This window comes from Squalius cephalus, assembly GCF_949319135.1.
Source record: "Squalius cephalus genome assembly, chromosome: 15".
In the NCBI taxonomy this organism is placed as follows: domain Eukaryota; kingdom Metazoa; phylum Chordata; class Actinopteri; order Cypriniformes; family Leuciscidae; genus Squalius; species Squalius cephalus.
The window spans coordinates 12,701,305-12,718,777 of NC_137136.1; the positions used below are offsets into that span (position 1 = coordinate 12,701,305).

The 17,473-nt window shown below is 36.8% G+C and overlaps 2 protein-coding genes across 2 annotated transcripts; both read left to right on the forward strand.

Annotated features, from left to right (window-relative positions):
• Window positions 1-723: 723 nt before the first annotated feature.
• coq3 (coenzyme Q3 methyltransferase) lies at window positions 724-5,961 on the forward strand. The gene is made up of 6 exons (XM_079894277.1): window positions 724-987; window positions 1,154-1,306; window positions 3,248-3,347; window positions 4,345-4,587; window positions 5,016-5,175; window positions 5,416-5,961. The coding sequence occupies exons 1-6, from the start codon at window positions 824-826 to the stop codon at window positions 5,589-5,591; spliced, it is 996 nt and encodes a 331-aa protein (XP_079750403.1). The 5' UTR covers window positions 724-823; the 3' UTR covers window positions 5,592-5,961.
• Window positions 5,962-6,418: 457 nt separating this feature from the next.
• Window positions 6,419-17,447, forward strand: faxcb (failed axon connections homolog, metaxin like GST domain containing b). Its single transcript, XM_079895398.1, has 6 exons — window positions 6,419-6,862; window positions 8,693-8,828; window positions 9,049-9,245; window positions 11,447-11,664; window positions 13,017-13,133; window positions 14,314-17,447. Exons 1-6 carry the CDS (start codon window positions 6,603-6,605, stop codon window positions 14,604-14,606), a joined length of 1,221 nt encoding a protein of 406 aa, XP_079751524.1. The 5' UTR covers window positions 6,419-6,602; the 3' UTR covers window positions 14,607-17,447.
• Window positions 17,448-17,473: the final 26 nt, after the last annotated feature.

Genomic DNA, 17,473 nt, shown 5'->3' on the forward strand with positions numbered 1-17,473 from the left:
TGAGAACGTGGAATGGCAAGTTGTTTTGGGGTCAAGCTAACTTGAATGTTGTGGTTGCAGATTTATGCAGCATGATTTAATTTAACCCTTGTGTTATGTTGCGGGTAATGTTTTTTTTTTTTTTTTTTTTTTTTTTTTTTTTTCTCTCAATATTTTGTGACTTTTTCCTCATTTATCATCATGAACATGCATGCAAAGTTTCAACATGCTGATGTGTTTTGCCATATAAACAAAAGTACTATTACTTTCGTGATGTTCGCGGGTCAATTTGACCCTCATAGGTAGCATTCTAATCATGAGGAAAAGAATGCATGCTGAAAAGAGCTCTTATTCTCACGTTAAAATACCAACGTTATTCTTAAAACATGAAAGAAAACTGATAGCTCATTGAGTCAAACTGACGGATAAGCTTTATTTGTAGGGCAACCTTATGAATTGAAATGATTGTGCCACCCATATTTAAAAAAAAAAAAAAAAAAAAAAACAGTAGCCTAAACTCATGAATAAGGTGAATCCAATTAGGTATTACCCGCTCCATAAAGGGTGTTCACAGATTTCGAACAGTGCACGAGGGTTAAAACATGTAGTATTAAGTTACATAAAGTATTAAAACTTATTCCACCTTTTCAGGTGAATGTGTGTTGAAAGGGAATTAGTCGATAATACTACATTTGTTTATCCCAATGTGGGGTAGGAACGTTTAATTCCATTTTGAGTTTCTGCTCGGTCAGAAGTTCTGCGAACACGCCACGGTCACATTGGATTTAATGACTGAAGTGCTCATTTAAGATAACTTACATGTGAGACACAATAAGATGCAGTCATGTACTCCAGTAAATTTGCACGATTAGCTTTCGGGCTGTTAGCAGAATCTACGTCCATATGCCGGCTAACCCGAAACGTGTCCTCTAAAAGGAAACCATTGCGTTCTGTGTGCAGCTGGACGGTGTGTCAGCATCACCGACAGAAGAATCAGCTGTCAAATGGGTGAGACTGATTTAATCGATTTAACAAGCGGGTATGCAGTTAAATGCATGCCTTTTTTTCTTTAATTGGCCAGTTTTCTAGTTTACCCGTTCGTTGTGTTTTTGTTTACTAGCGAATCATAACGACATATAATTTTGGAGATTTTAACATTAGTTTTCTTCTGCAGATTGACCCGTTTAAATGTCCGCACGGTTTCCCAGAGTACTGTCGACCCCGCCGAGGTGCGCAAGTTTCAGGCCATGGCGAGCAAGTGGTGGGACTTGCAGGGAGATTTTGCAGCCTTGCACTCCATGAATGACCTGAGAGTGCCTTTCGTACGGTGTGTACTTCTACGAATAAAAGTGGCATGACAGCTCTATAGTATTTTTCTTTACCAACCATCAGAAAGATTTTAGGTAATTATTTAAAAATGTATACTTCCCTTATACATTATACATATAACATTTTAACCTAAGATCTGGTCTCCATTAATTTTAAATTATCTTGGTACTAATAAATGAGGGTCAAAAAAGTTTTGTTTTATTACAGCTTAAAAAAATTTATGAATGAACAAAATACTGTTTTAAATAGGGTTGCACACTATATAAAAAAAAATCTTTTAATTTATCAAAATTGGTTGTGTTAGGTATTTATTTGTACATTCTCAATTTCATCTACAATTACATTCAGGTGACATAATCTAAAAACACTGTCTCTAAAAGCAGTAAAAATGTAATAACTGTAACAAATTAGTGTTTTTTTGTAAATTTATTTAAAAAATAAAATAAAATAAATATTTTAATATCAGCTATTTTAGTCATAACATGGCTATAAATAATTTTAGTGACTAGATTTTTCAATATGCATCCCTAGCTTAAAATAGTTTTATTTGAACTGTAGAATATCACACCTACAACTTCCCAAAAGTGTTTCATGTTTTCCTACTCTACTGTTCAAAAGTTTGTGGTCGGTAAGATTTGTAATGTTTTTTATTTTTTTGTGAAAGCATTTATTTAATTGAAAAATACAGTAAAAACAGTAAATTGCAAAATTGTATTAATTTTCTTTTCTTTTTTAATATATTTTAAAGTGTAATTTTATTACTCTGATGCAAAGCTGATTTTTCAGCATCATTACTCTAGTCTTTAGTGTCACATGATCCTTCAGAAATCATTCCAATATGCTGATTTGCTGCTCAAGAAACATTTCTTAATAATATCAATGTTAAAAACAATTGTGCTGCTTAATATTTTTCTAGAAACTGTGAAACATTTGTTATTTCGAGATTATTTGATGAATGGAGTGTTCTATAGAACAGCAATTACTTGAATTGGTAATCTTTTGTAATGATGTAAAAGTCGTTCCTGTCACCTGTGATCTTTTTAATACATCCTTACTGAATACAAATATTCATTTCTTTCAAATGTTTTCTTCATGTTAATCATCTGAACTGAATCGTCTCTATTAATCAGAGTCAGGCTGTTATTTCAACAGTACTAGCATCTGTTCATTTCTAGTAGAATGTCCACAGATAGAAAACAGAAGCTTCTGTCTCGTGTCCAGGTAATGGTGGAGTAGGGTGAAAGGGTTAGGACTAGAGCTTATGTCTGTGGTTCTTCTCTTCTTCTGTTTGCAGCTGTTTCCGCGAGAGTCAGGATGTATATTGCGATTGTCATTGTAAGGTTTTCCCCTCGCCTCTTGGAATCATCCAGTGCACAATTTCTTCCCCTTGCCTGAACACGGCATCAGTTATATCGGTGATGAGTATACAGCGGAGATGCAGCGTGTATGGGTATGGCGGTGCCCTGGGGGCTTGTTTAAATGAGGGATCTCTGTGCTGTTGCTGGTTATTATGTTGTACTTGAGGAGTGTGTTTTCTCGAGATCAGGCAGGGAATTCCTTCAAAGACTTGGGGGTTTTTTTTGGCAGTGATGGGCTGAGTTAACAGGATTGGCAGTGAGCACCTCAGGCTGCTTGCTCTGCAAGGCCTGTCCAAGCGTTTGGGGAGAAACATGGAGATGTTGCCTATGGGTCCAGCGAGACGAATAGTGAGGATGTACAATTGCTTCAGGAGGACAAAGGCATGTGTCTAGCCAGAGGGACTAGCAGTAAGATGTGTTTGTGACTCAAGAAGCACATTGTGGAATTGCATGCTGTGATTAGCTTCAGATTTTCTGTTTTGCGTCAGTCTGATGTACATCACTTCCAAAATTCTGCCTGACTTGTCCTCTAGACTAATGCCTTCTTATCCTCATTTTGTGACCTTTGACCTTATTTTCAGGGATAATTTGTTGAATGTGCACGGCGTCCGGCAGTTGGGCAAACCTCTGACTGGGCTCAGAATACTGGACGTCGGCTGTGGTGGAGGCCTTCTAAGTGAGGTAACTAGTGTTAATTATGAAAATGATGCTATAATAACTTGACTAGACAGATAAATATTGAGTCAGTTGTATTAGTTAGTGCAAGTACAGTTTTTCTGTTTACTGTTTACTGTATGATACTTTCTTATTTGATAGATCAGATCTGGGTTTGATGGCAAAAATAAAGCTGGTCTCATGTTTGTTAGGTTTAATAACATGAATGATTATTTTTAGCTGGCTGCAAATGATATCTGAACCTGCCAACTGAACCACATGATTAAAACAGACAGCTTCACGCCCAGTGGTGTCCTCCATTGAGATCTTTCTCTAGGCCGTCTCTGTGCCTGATTTGTCGTTGTTGTGTTTTGGTGAGCGTGATGTTTTTTGAGTGTCCTGTCATCCAAAAGCTTATGTCGGAGGATCCCCTTTGACGCACATCAGTGGGACAGACAGTTGACTGGTTACTTCAGCCTGTTTTAGGAGCACTGCCCTGTATGACCAGCAGAGGGAAATGTGCAGATGTATTTTTTTTTTGTGCTGCTGATAGTTTTATTCAGTGCTTGTTCAAATTATTGTAAATAATTATTATTGTTATATTGACCAGTGAAAAATAGATGCTTTTTTAATTTATTTTTTGCTCTGCTTAAACATTGAACAGTCCCTGCTGTACAATAGTAAACAATGATTCTTTTTTTTTTTTTATTGAAACTGAACAATTACTTTTTTTTTCTTTTTTTTTTTACTAACATCCTAATTTTTTTTTCCATTTAATTTGTTTATTATTCAACAAGACACGGAAATACAGAACAGGAGAAATGCATACATTGCTGGATGTAACACCATACAAGTTCAATACTACAATCAATATTGAAAATTTTTAGTTTCAGTCCCATGGATGTATTTTTATCATTCTTTACATACTGTTAAAGTAGTAGTATAGTAATTATTGATATTTTGATTTGGCTTTTTTCTCAATTTTTTTTTTTTTTTAACCCCGAGTAACATTAACATTTCTCAGCCACTAGGACGGCTTGGAGCGGATGTCCTGGGAATTGACCCAGTGGAGGACAGTGTGCGGATCGCAGAGCTGCACTCCTCCTACGATCCCGAACTGCAGGAGAGAGTTCGCTATCAGGCCTGCACCCTGGAAGACCTCGCTGAGGAGGAAGTAGAGGGGTTTCATGCCGTAGTGGCATCTGAGGTGGTGGAACATCTGGCTGACCTGGACGCCTTTGCCAGCTGCTGCCAGCAGGTGTTGAAGGTGTGTCACAGCACCACTGACATCTCAAACAATGACAGTAGCACAAAGCAACCGATTCTCAGCAAGGAGAACTGAATGGATGGATTTAATCTTCTGGGTCAGTGTGTCAGAGGACAAACGGTCTTCCTAAAGAGTTACTCAAAATCCCTATAATCTTCACTAATGCTGTGGCATCCAGTTAAAATAAGAGGCACTTTCGTCAGCCTGTTTCTGTTAGGCTTGCTTTTCCTTTCAGTTTACAGATTAAAATATATATGTACACACAAAAGTTAGCCATATCCCTTTTACAGTGTATATCCCCTAAACTTATTTGTTTATAGGGAATGAATGACAAAAATGCTGCAAAATTTAATTTCAAATAAATCTTTATTGAAATCTGAGATCAATTATATTTGCAAAACTAATGTGAGCTGGTGTTGTCTTTTCAGCCTGGTGGCTCTCTTTTCATCACCACAATTAACAAAACCAAATTGTCCTACGTTTTTGGGATTGTGGCAGCGGAGCAGCTGTTAAGGATTGTTCCGAGTGGCACTCATGACTGGGATAAATTCATCAGCCCAGAGGATCTGGAACGACTGCTGGAGTCTTGTGAGTGCCATCTCTGACTTCCACTTCTCTCTCTTATCATTCATTGATCAGTGTCTGGGTATTACTCCTCTACTTTTCTTTCATGGATCTCCTTTGCTGTTTTAATAACAGCTTGTTGGAAAAACCTGGTATGCATTACATAACTGCTCAATATGATCTAATGCTCCACTGCTACAGTGTTTATTGTACAGTTGCATTTGTCACTTGCTTTTACTATCTTTCTGCTTCACTGTATCCCAGTTGGTTTCTGCGTGGAGGCTATCAGAGGCATGATGTACAATCCTCTCACAGGAGCCTGGAGCTGGCAGCAGAGCACTCCTATCAACTATGCTTTACATGCAGTCAAACCCAAAGAAGAGCCCCAGCCTGACCGGGTCTGGGCTGAGAGCGAGAATCGAGCCACTAGTCACAGTTGAGCTATGTTTAATGTTGGACCTGCTATCAAACAGACTTCACCTGCTCCAGAATAGAGTGTGATCTCAAAATGTTGCATTGTGCATTGCTGAACCAGTAATAATTCTTTGCCTTGCGTTCCTTGAACTTATTTTATCAGGCGCATTATTCATAAAACATCTTTTATAAAGCTCTTGTTAAGATGAGAATTTGAGGTTGACCTTTTGAACCACACAATATTAATTTTTTGATGTATATTAATCACAATTTGCTTGTTTTGTGGTGATGATCTCTGGTTTATGTCAGAGGGCAAATAAACAGAATTATATAATGATATTTTTGATGGCACTTAATGTAAGTACTTAATAAAATGAAAACAAAGAATAGATCTGATGAGTTGCGTGATTGAGTGTTTTATTCAGCCTAATTAAGTCTCTATTTTGAGTGCATTTACTTTGAGTCGCAAACAATCATGTTAACTCTTAACATGAAGTCTTCTAGATCAGCTTCATGTTTAACTAGAAAACAGCTGTTTGATTTATCAGCATTCACACAAAATATATTATTACAATTTATCAGAGCATTTACATGTATAATATACATTTTTATTTATATAAATATGTACTTACACAATATGTAATATATTATTATCTATAAAGAAGTAAAAATGCGTAATGTAACAAAGGGAAAAGGATTAAGAATTCAACAACATTTTACAATATGTACATGTATATAATATTTTAGTAACTCTGTGTCCCTCACATTATGCTTAGGCCTGCTTATTTAGTTTTATAAAAAGCCTGAATATGTTTTGTTTGCTTAGTTTCCATGTGGGATGCGCCGTGACGTCACTCAGCTCCGGCACAGCAACAAAGGAGGATGCGGAGCTCAGTGCGGGAGCCAAATCCCGTTAAAATGCTTTTCTTTTGCCTTACGAGGCCGACATAGCACACAACCATGTAACAACTGTCCATATTTATATGGATAAATGAAGTGGCGTAGGATTCGTTGGAGGAAGCGGGGGAAGAGAGAGAATGTACTGGGTTGCTGGTTTCGCCTCCTCCCGGTCGTTCGTGGTTGATCTCGGCCGGAATCAGAGCCCTTCCCTCGGGTTGTGTGGCTCTGATGAGCGTCACTTATTTTATGGGGACATAGTTGCCGTCCCTGTGCAGGATTTTGGTGGGATCATGTCGGGATTGGTATCGGATTCCTGGTGGAGGAAGACGCTTTACATCACCGGAGGTGCCCTGCTGGCTGCGGCTGCGTATCTGCTGCACGAGCTGCTCTCCATCAGGTCAGTGATCTGGCCTACAGTGAATGTGATGTCACATGATTTATGAAATTACCATCTGTTATTGTTCATAATATCGCATCATAAATGCTTTGTACATTTGAACCTGGAAAATGTCAATATTAGTACGCATGGTAGTGCCAGTTCCAGTGAGTTTTTTGTAGGCGGTGTTTTGTTTGAGCTCGCGTCCAGTCACGTTTTCTAGATTACATGCACCAGCGGTTTTCGGCCGCACTGGAGGATATGAAAACGCCCTGTCATCAGTATTCAGCTGGAATTGCTCTTGTTTACATTGGCACAGAACAACAGCAGCACCTTAATAAATTCGTTTCTTGTGTAAATGACGCGCCATATTATGCGGCACGTGATCGTGAGTGTTTACATCACTGGATCGCGATGTCCTTGAGTTGTGTTGTACAAGCGACCTTTATTGCTGGGCCATTACCTAATAAATTCAGGTGAACTGCTATGCTGTTGGAAGTCTTAACTAACAGACTTCCAGCTGTTTTAATGTGGCACGAGACGTTCTCATCCTCATAGAATACTTCACTGGGGGGTTTCAGCACCTTAAGCAGTGGACAGCGCCATGTTTGAGCACTCAGCTCTGCAGCATTCAATTCATTCTGATGCTTTACGCTTTATTCTATGTTCACTTTACCACAGAATGGAAATTAGCCTTTGATATTGACGTAAAAAGACAAATGTATGCAATAAACAAACATTAGACATAAATAGACGTTGTTAGTGCATCAGAATGTTCATTTTAGTCACATGGAAGCATCTGAAATGTAAAGCTTTGAGGGTGAGGAGTCCTTACAAAACAGAATGGCCTTTTTAGACTAATTGGGAAAATAAGTCCTGGAGTGTGTTGTTTTGGCCTGGTTAATGACATTGACAGTATGCTAAAGGGATAGTCTGTCATTAATTTTGGCTACTCACCCTCATGATCAGCGAACATAAAAATAATCTCTACCGAACCTCCTTGTGGTAGTTGCGTAGCTGTCAATGGAGGGTCAGAACGCTCTCAGATTTAATCAAAAAGATCTTAATTTGTGTTCCGAAGATGAAAGAAAGTCTTCCAGGTTTGGAACGACATGTATATGAGTAATTAATAACATAATTTTCAATTTTGGACTAAACTATTCCTTTAACTCTGAGAATTAAATACCATAAACTTTCTGTTACCATTATGGGTAATTACAGACCCACAGGTGTAATACGCTATCATGTTATGTAATCATTATGCAAATGAATCTCCAATCAGTTTTTGTACATTATTTGTAGAGTGTAGAAATCATGATTGTTTTTTATTAATGATGGCTAAATGTGGACAGACTTGTCCTGTTTTCAATTATTTATTGAGACTGAAGAATTTGTATTTTGCAGCCTGTTGTTTCTAAAGTTGTTTGTGATCAGAATAGGACTAGGTTGTGTTGTTCTGAAAGCTCAGGCTTGGACTTGTATTTGCTGCTTGTAAAATAAGACCTGTCTGTGTGCGTCCTCCCACACACATCCTGCTGTTTCCTCATAATTACAGTATAAGTTGTTTTCCACTGCACTCCACGAGATTTTGGGGGGCTAAATGGCTGCTTTTAAGGCTAAATTGTGTTCCTGTAAAACCTTTTTCTCTCTCTGGTAAAGCATAATGCTTCTCCCAGGGAACGAATATGAAAATGCGTAAATACGCTATAAGTCATTTTAGATAAAAATGCATGGCATGTCTGACTCTGATATTTAACCATCAGGATTTTGACTTACTATACATCTGTTCATATCAAAATCTCGAATAGATTGGTCTGATTTTACAATCTATGTTTGATCGCCTCCTTACAGGAAAGAGCAAGAATTGGATTCTAAAGACGCCATCATCCTTCACCAGTTCTCCAGGCCAAAAAATGGGGTGCCAAGCCTGTCACCTTTCTGCCTGAAAATGGAGACATATCTGCGCATGGTTGATCTGCCCTATCAAGTATGCATGAGGGAGCAGTATGGATTATGGATTTCTTTTGATGCAGTTATTGGAAGTGGCACCATCTGCTGTTGAAATGTCAATGAAATTCATGAAAGCCATTAGAAAATAAGATTGTTTTTATTTCATTCACATCCAGATGCTCCAGAATAAAGATTATTATTATCATTATTATTATTATTTACATCTTTTCACCCTCATTATGTTTGTTTCATTGCAGAATTACTTTGACGGAAGCCTCTCTTCCCAGGGCAAGATGCCTTGGGTTGAGTATAACTACGAGCAGGTATGTGGAACTGAATTTATAATTGACTTTCTGGAGGAGAAACTTGGTATGAGCTTGAACAAGAGTCTGAGCGCTCAGGAGCAGGCGGTAGCGCGGGCCATCACCACCATGGTGGAGGAACACTTGTACTGGTGAGTCATGTGATGGCATTCAGAATGAGTCAGTCTCCTGCTACTGAGCCGTTGCTGGAATGTGAGGGACAAATATGCACTTACTGATTATTGACTAGAGCAGGGGTTTATATGGATGTCATGCTGGGATATAGACAGAAAATCTGGATTATAACACTGGAGGGTTGTGGTCAGGAAATGAACCTCTGAAGAAAAATGCAATATGTGATAAGTAAAAAAAGGGTTTAAATACGGTATTTAAAAAAAATTATTACCCAAAAGTATAAATCATGATTCATCCTTTAGGTTGGTGAATATATTTACATTTATAATAATACAATTATTTAATTGATTTTTTTTTAATTGTAATTAAAAATTAATTAAATAAATGAAATACATATAATTTATTTTTAACTTTAAAAATGTGTATATATCATTCTATCAAAAAGTAATGATTTTTTTTTGTCTGAATTTTTGACTTGGCCTTTTATTTAGAACGAGTTGTCCAGAAGTACAAAGCTGACATACACATTACTGGTTTTAACTAGACCTTAGTAATTAGTAATCTTCATCATTTTTGTACTTAATCAAAGTGAATGATCTTTTTATGAAAAATATTTCAAATGTTCTATTACAAATTATTGGAATATTTCAATTGTAAGATTTGAATCCTTAAAAAAATAGCCATTTCTTTTTGCATAATACAATTAATGAACAGTTGTACGAGTCCGTATATAGTAAACCATTAAAATAAAAAATATGCACGATAAGCCGGGAGTGTGCAGCTGGCAAGATTTGCAGTGCAAGCATCAGATTTATAAAATGAATGACTCATGCTGAAACATTCTCCTACACATTGGGTATATTAGAGTAAGCATTATACTGAGGGGAAAAAATCAAGGTTGGGGAAGAGCAATGGCATAGACATTCTTTTCTTACAACCTAATCTACTCCTCTTCATTGCTTTTGCATTATTAGCTTCCTTGAAATTAATATTTTTTTCTTGTGCATTCTGTCTTCACATTGTCGGAAACACTTTACACTGTGCTATATATAGGCTCCCACATGGCTATTGATTGAATAATTCATGGGTTTAAATATCTGTCCACTTCAGAGTGGTGTTGTGTATGTCAGCTGAAAAGCTTGCTGAGCAGGGACATTTATTGAGCTATGAATAAGAGTCATGCTGGGATATTGACAGAAAAAATGGATTATAACACTAGTTTGTTTTGGTCAAGAAATGAACCACCTAACACACTTGACCCATTTAAATAAAAAGAAAGATAGTAATATCATATTAAGAAACGTTGTGTAGTATACAGTAATTTTTCATGGAATTTATGTATTATGTCCTTACAAATTAAAATGCCATGTTGGTCAATGCAACATGTATGAATAAAGTCGTTATTTTGGCGCAGAACTTGCACACTGAAGCTCTGAATCTGATTAAAGCCTGATGAAAGTCTGATTGTAAATTCCAAGTAGTGAGTTCAAAGCCATGAACCCAAAGAACGCTCGAAGCCATTTTGGATGAACGCTTTTATTAACGCTTTGCCTAGTGTGTTAATTAGAAGACAGCTTTAATTAATTTGATTCAGATAATCACAGAGCAGAGAATTAATTCAAAGTTTAATCTCAAAGGCCAAACTGAGTTTGTTTTCTGTGTGATATTGAAGCCGCACTCAGTTATAATAAACTCTGAATTATAAATAAGCCCATATTATGATGAATCGCTTGTATCAATTTTTTGTTGTAGATTTCCTCATTTGCAAGTTGTTTTGGATAAAAGCAGCTGCTAAATAAATGTATTGTGCATTTAAATATACAGTACATCCATACATATATTTACATACAGTAAAGTTTTAAAATATGTTAGTCTAAACTACCGTACACTCTATTCTGTGGTTATACTGCATGTTATAATACACTTACTATGTCAAATCTGCTTTCTAAAGACTTAAGGTTTGAAATCCTTTGAAATTCTTTCAGGTTTTTATCTTTAAGAAATCAAAACGAATCTACATGTGGTTTTGTTAAGTCATAGAAAAATGACAATATAAAAGCCAATTACTTATAATAATAATTATTGTTATTATTATTATTATTAATAAACAGGTTGTCTTCATTATATGACCTTTTTCCCCCACAGTACAAATGACTCTTTATACATATTTATGGAGGGAATCACCTCTAATTCACTCTTCTCTCTCATGTCCTCGCAGGACCATTGCATACTGTCAGTGGGTGGATAATGTTCAGGAGACTCAGAGGATGCTGGATCTTCCCGGACCCCTCAGTGACCTGCTCAAATGGACCCTGTGTCAGCTGACTGGTGGGATTGTAAAGAGGGAGATGTACTGTCATGGCATTGGCTGCTTCACTAAAGAGGAGGTTTACGCCCTCATGGAGAAGGACATGCGCACACTGGCCACACTGCTAGGTGAGGAGAACAAGAAATAGAGCTTTAAAGTAGCATGTTTTTCTGATGTGATCGCAATGTTTAACTGTATGCATTTTGCAGAAGAACATTGTTTTCGTTGTGCTTCGGCTCTGCATGACTGTGCGGATGTGAACCGTGAACAAAAAAATATATAGATATTATCCTACTGCTCATAAAACATTCACTACTAGGCTAAAGAGATATAACCAGTTTAGATGGAAAGGATCTCAAGCTGACCAGCTGAGGATGTTACTGTAGCTATACTCATTAATAGAAATAATGAGTGAAAATAAATTCCAGCACAGCACTACAACAACACATAATGAAATGACCCTTATTCACTATGAACTCTGTTAGAGAGCTACATATGGCAATTTACACCATCTCCGTGTCAATTTGACTACATTTCAAACCTCTCAGTTCTCGCCCATTTCCGAAAAGCCAAGCCAATGCTGATTCTCGTTTTATTACGAGCTCTGTCTGTTGCAGTCTCTTTTTGCAAGCAGACTCTCCTCTGTTCATTGTGACAACTAACGTATGCCATTCCCACAGCATACACGCATCAAAGTAGCCGGAGCAAATATAAATGTCTATATTTACGAATATGACGAGACACACACATGGGCGAGTGACGTATGTACACAACTACTTCAATATGCTACATTTTGAATAAATGCTGTTTTTTTACTTTATATTCATAAAATAATCCTAAAAATCACAGATTTAACAAAAATATTAAACACCACAATTGTTTTCAACATTGATAATAATAAGAAATGTTTCCTAAAGACCAAATCAGCATATTATAATGATTTCTGAAGGATCACGTGACACTGACTAATTATATTTTAAAATATATTCAAGACAACTTGTTTGGTTAATAGTTTCCAGTCTTACTGTTTATAATATATTTTTTGAAAAAATGAATGCAGCCTTGGTGAGCATAAGAGACTTATTTCAAAAACATCAAAAAAAATCTTATTGTCCCCAAACCTTTGAATGGTAGTGTAACTTTGTTTATTCCAGGCCATAAAACTGTAATTTGAACTGTTTTAAAAAAAATTATAAGCCAATTTTAATTTTTTTATGTTAGTATCATATAGCTCAAGTGTCAAAGTGTGAAACTACTGTCACTAAACACGAAAACACAATATTTTACATACTTGTCACCAAATGGAGTTGTAGTTTCATGTAATCCATATCCATCTGATCCAACTGAATAAACTAAAGGTTATACATTTTTTCTTGTAGTGGCTGTTTTAAGGTAATGTGTTTCTGAAACAATTTTAAAGAAGTCTGTTGTTTGTCTTACATTATGGCTGGGGGTTAATATTTATTTTCTGGACTTCCAGGGGATAAGAAGTACATCATGGGTCCCAAACTGTCCAGTGTGGATGCCACAGTGTTCGGTCACCTTGCACAGGCCATGTGGACGCTGCCTGGAACACGGCCCGAGCAGCTCATTAAAGGTGACCAAGACCTCACAGCTGCAGTTTTGCACTCCTAATAGAAACATAACGCTCGGCATCAGTAACAGAAATTATTGCCTAGCCGATAAAAACATAAGCAGTAATATTTGGAGGACAAAAGGGAGATTCATGCATGTCTTGAGTTTTGGATGTTGTGGTTTTTAAAGGGACAGTTTATCCAATAATGTCATTATTTACTCAACCTCATGATGTTCCAAACATGCATGGATTTCTTTCTTCCATGAAACAAAAAAGGAGATGTTAGAATATTCAAATTGTTCTATTCTATACAATGTTGGTGAATGGGGATGGGTTCTCTTAGGAGGACAAAAAAGTAAGATTTTCAACTAATTGCATAAATGAAGGTCTGTTTGTGATCATATGGCTTTAGAATATATTTAACATGTAGTGCCTTTTGGATTTTGTTTATGGTACTTTGGGGTACATTTGTTATTTTTGGAGCTTTAATTGTTTCAAAAAAGAGCAGCATGAACATTCTGAAAAACATCTTTTGTCTTCCACGGAAGAAAGACAATTGAGGTATTGCAATTTAAATTTTTTGGATAAACTACCAGTATTTAAAAATGTTTGTTCCCTTGCATGGCAGTTTGTTGAATGTAATTATTCACTTTTTCCACTAGATGGCATTATAAGCATTTATTTGTGCTTCTGCATGTTACAGTTTAGTCACATATACAGAATGCCAATTCACCTCAGCAGTATAGAAATATGTTGCTGTATTCTTAATAAAATTACACTCTTAGATAAAAAGTTCAATGGGTTTCTATATAGAACCATAGAGTTCCTGACTCATTTATGAATCATTTATGCCAAAAAAAAGGTTCTATGTAAGGAGAAATGTCTTAAATGACTGCATAATACTTTCATGTTTAACGGGTTATTTATCTTTTTCTTATTGTGATAAAGTAAGTTTATGAGTTGTTTAATTCATAAAATTGAACTAAAATTAAATATTTATTAAAGTCAAATCTATAAAATGACCTCTTGATGGGAATCTTTAAAAGACACCCATATGAAGCACCTGAAAGAACCCTTTAAGGCTCTATATAGAACCTTTTCTTCTGCAGAATTAACATTTATTCTAAATCCGCCATTCATCTAACCCTTTTTGACATGTTTCAAGAAAGCTACACAAACAATTATGTCTATCTGTGCACAGGAGAACTGATCAACCTCGCCATGTACTGTGAGCGCATACGGAGGAAGTTCTGGCCCGAATGGTTTGTGGACTTAGAGGACTTCTGTTATGACAGCGACAACGACAGCAGCGGGACGCCCACTTGCCAGCTGGACCTTGGTCTCTTTTCCAGGACCGACACTTTAGAGGAGAGCGATCTAAGCCTGCCTTCACACTGTAACTCAAACTCTCAAGACTCAGACCACTCTGGACGCTCGCTCTCAGACTCTGACATTGAAGTAGATGGCTCAGATGTGGAGCAGGTCAAGGGTTAAATCTAATAGAGGTGGTTGTTGTTATCTGCTGGCACACAAAACTGACATTGATAATTCATGCCTGGATAAATCACACTTTGATGGACCTGAAGTAAAAACAAAACGTGTGTATACAACTTGACATCAGTCATGGACAAGCAAAAGTCGGACGCTCGCTTTAGTTCCCGTTGTGAGACGTGTAAAAGACCATCCGTTCTCAGTTGTACATCTTGGACAGTCACCTTTGTAAAACATTATATCTCATCCATCTTTCTCAGATGTTTTCAATTACAACAGTTAATTTGTCCACATTTTCAGTATGGTTTTGAATTGGCTTTCATTTCTAGGAAACAATTGAATTGAAATTCCACTCATTGAATTTGTAAGACCAGTCAAGGCATTTCTCTCAAATGTTGATCAAACATTTGCCCCAGAACAGAATCATGTAGAAAAACATTAGCTTGCTTGATTCTAGGATGTTTGTGTGAGGTTAAGAGTTTATTTTTTTCTGTGTGAATGCCTCTCTTCTGTTTAAGTCGGCATGAAACGGAAGTTGAGATAGTCTTTTCTTCCCTATTGTGATGTATATCCGAGTGAAACGGCTCCTCGAACAAGTAAAAATGTCAGGATCGTTGGATCGATTGGATCGTTGTGGTTGAGTGACAGGTCGTCCCGCCCTCGCGGCAGCAAGCATGTCATCAGAGAAGAGATGCAGTTGCAAGAGGGAGGGGAAGTTATTTTGATTAAAGATTTTTTTTTTTATATATATATATAAATACTGCAATATTCCATTAAAGGGTTAGTTCACCCAAAAATGCAAATTCTGCAGTAATTACTCATGTTGTTCCAACCTCGAAAGACTTTCGTTCATCTTCGGAACACAAATTAAGCTATTTTTGATTAAATCTGAGAGCTGGCTCACTCCTTCATAGGCTTCTCTGTAATTTAAACTTGCCGGCCCAGAAAGTTAGTAAAGACAATGTTTAAAATAGTCTAAGTGACCACAGTGGCTCAACCTTAAGTTTATCAAGCGACGAGAATACTTTTTGTGCGCAAAAACAAACAAAAATAACGACTTTATTCATCTAATCATTCTCTTCTGTGTGGGCCTCTGAGTGAGTTCACGTAGTGTAACAGCGCAGCCAGCATCATACGCATCACACACAGATGACCAGCGTCGGCCAATAGTGAGCCTACGTTCTGACCTACAACCCAGAAGCGCTGAGCTGTGACACTACGTGAACTCACTCAGAGGCCCACACAGAAGAAAATGAACGGTTGAATAAAGTCGTTATTTTTGTTTGTTTTTTTGCGCACAAAAAGTATGACTAGGTGAACTAACCCTTTAAGATTTGTTAGTTTTGACTTCATGGTGACTTTAAACCTAATAACTCCTGCTCCCAGGTTAGCTAAAGTACTTAAAAATAGGATTGATGAAGATTTATAAAGCTTAAACACGTAAAATAACAAAATGAGAATCCAATCTTCACAAATATTTAGGCTACAATAGAACACAATCCCTTCCTATAATTTGTATTCGTTATAGCTCCAGTGTGTGTCATCAGTGTCAGCTGACTCTTGATCAGTCTGAATGGTGCTTAATACCTGTGTGCCTGACTGCAACCATTTGTACGTGTGTGTGACAGTCTTTTCTCTTCATCCCCATGTGTCGTCTTTCCGTTTTGGTTCTGTTAAACAGACCTGCTTTGCATGTCACCACCAGAGGGCACTGTGACCATTCACATATTGAGGTGGTCCTATGCAGCCACTTGTATTGCCTTTGCGGGCATCGCTTCAAGTTTCTGCCTTAAAAGAATATTTCTAAATATTAATAACAACAGTAAACCTCTAGTGAAAACTTAGCAGTCAGCTTTGGTGGAGTCTGATTATACATTTTCTTTATCCAAGTGTCTGATTTGTGTACCAAAGTGTAGAGCGTGCAGATGAGCAGATTTGCCTTAGTTGAGGGAAAATTGTTGTGATAAACAGCAGCATGATGAGATCACCCTCTTTCTGTTCAATTTACTTGAAACCCAAGCCTGTACTAAATGAAATTATTTAAATCCCTGTAAGGTTCGATCTTTTGTGCAGAATTCTGTTGTTTACTTTCCATATTGTTGTTTTGCACATTTTAGATTATTGGACAATGGAAAGTTGGATGGATGGAAAAACGAGAGGACTTAAAACAGGGTCCATACAATCAGTGTGATGTGTTATATGTGTGTGTATGATATACAGTAGCTAAATGTAATACATCATTTACCTGCATGTGTTTGTGTGAGCTGGTGTAAAGTGCACCAGTGGAAATCTTTATTCCCTGCATAGATCCAAAGTTAAATACACGTCATAAACTCAGTCTCATATTTATTTTGTGTTAATATTACTAAATTTTGCAGATTATTTTTTGGGATATAAAGTAGCCTCATAAAAAAATTAAGCTTTTTCATTGACTAAAGGAGATGCTTCATTTTGATTTATAACAGTTGCAGCCAAATTCACATTCCAAAATGTGCATTAACCAATGCATTTTAATTCTACCCTGTGATATTTATTAATAGACTTTTAGAGATGTGTCTGTGTGTTGAGAACATAGCTGGATTATGCTCTCATAAAATGTCAAAGTCCATTTTGCTGTAGATCTGTTAGTAGATCTTGAAGCCATGTTACAGAGTTAATTTCCTGTCTATGGAAGCAAAATGATGGTTATAAATATATAGGCTATGTAGACAAAGATTCTACTATTTAAAATGTGCATAACTGAGATCCTCCCATGAGTGCTTAGTTATCCTGAACTTGCTGAGTGGTTGTTTGACAATGATTGCTCCAAAACATCAATTAAAATAGCTGTGTTGATTTCAAAGTGTGTGTGAGCCATGTTTTTCTCTTCC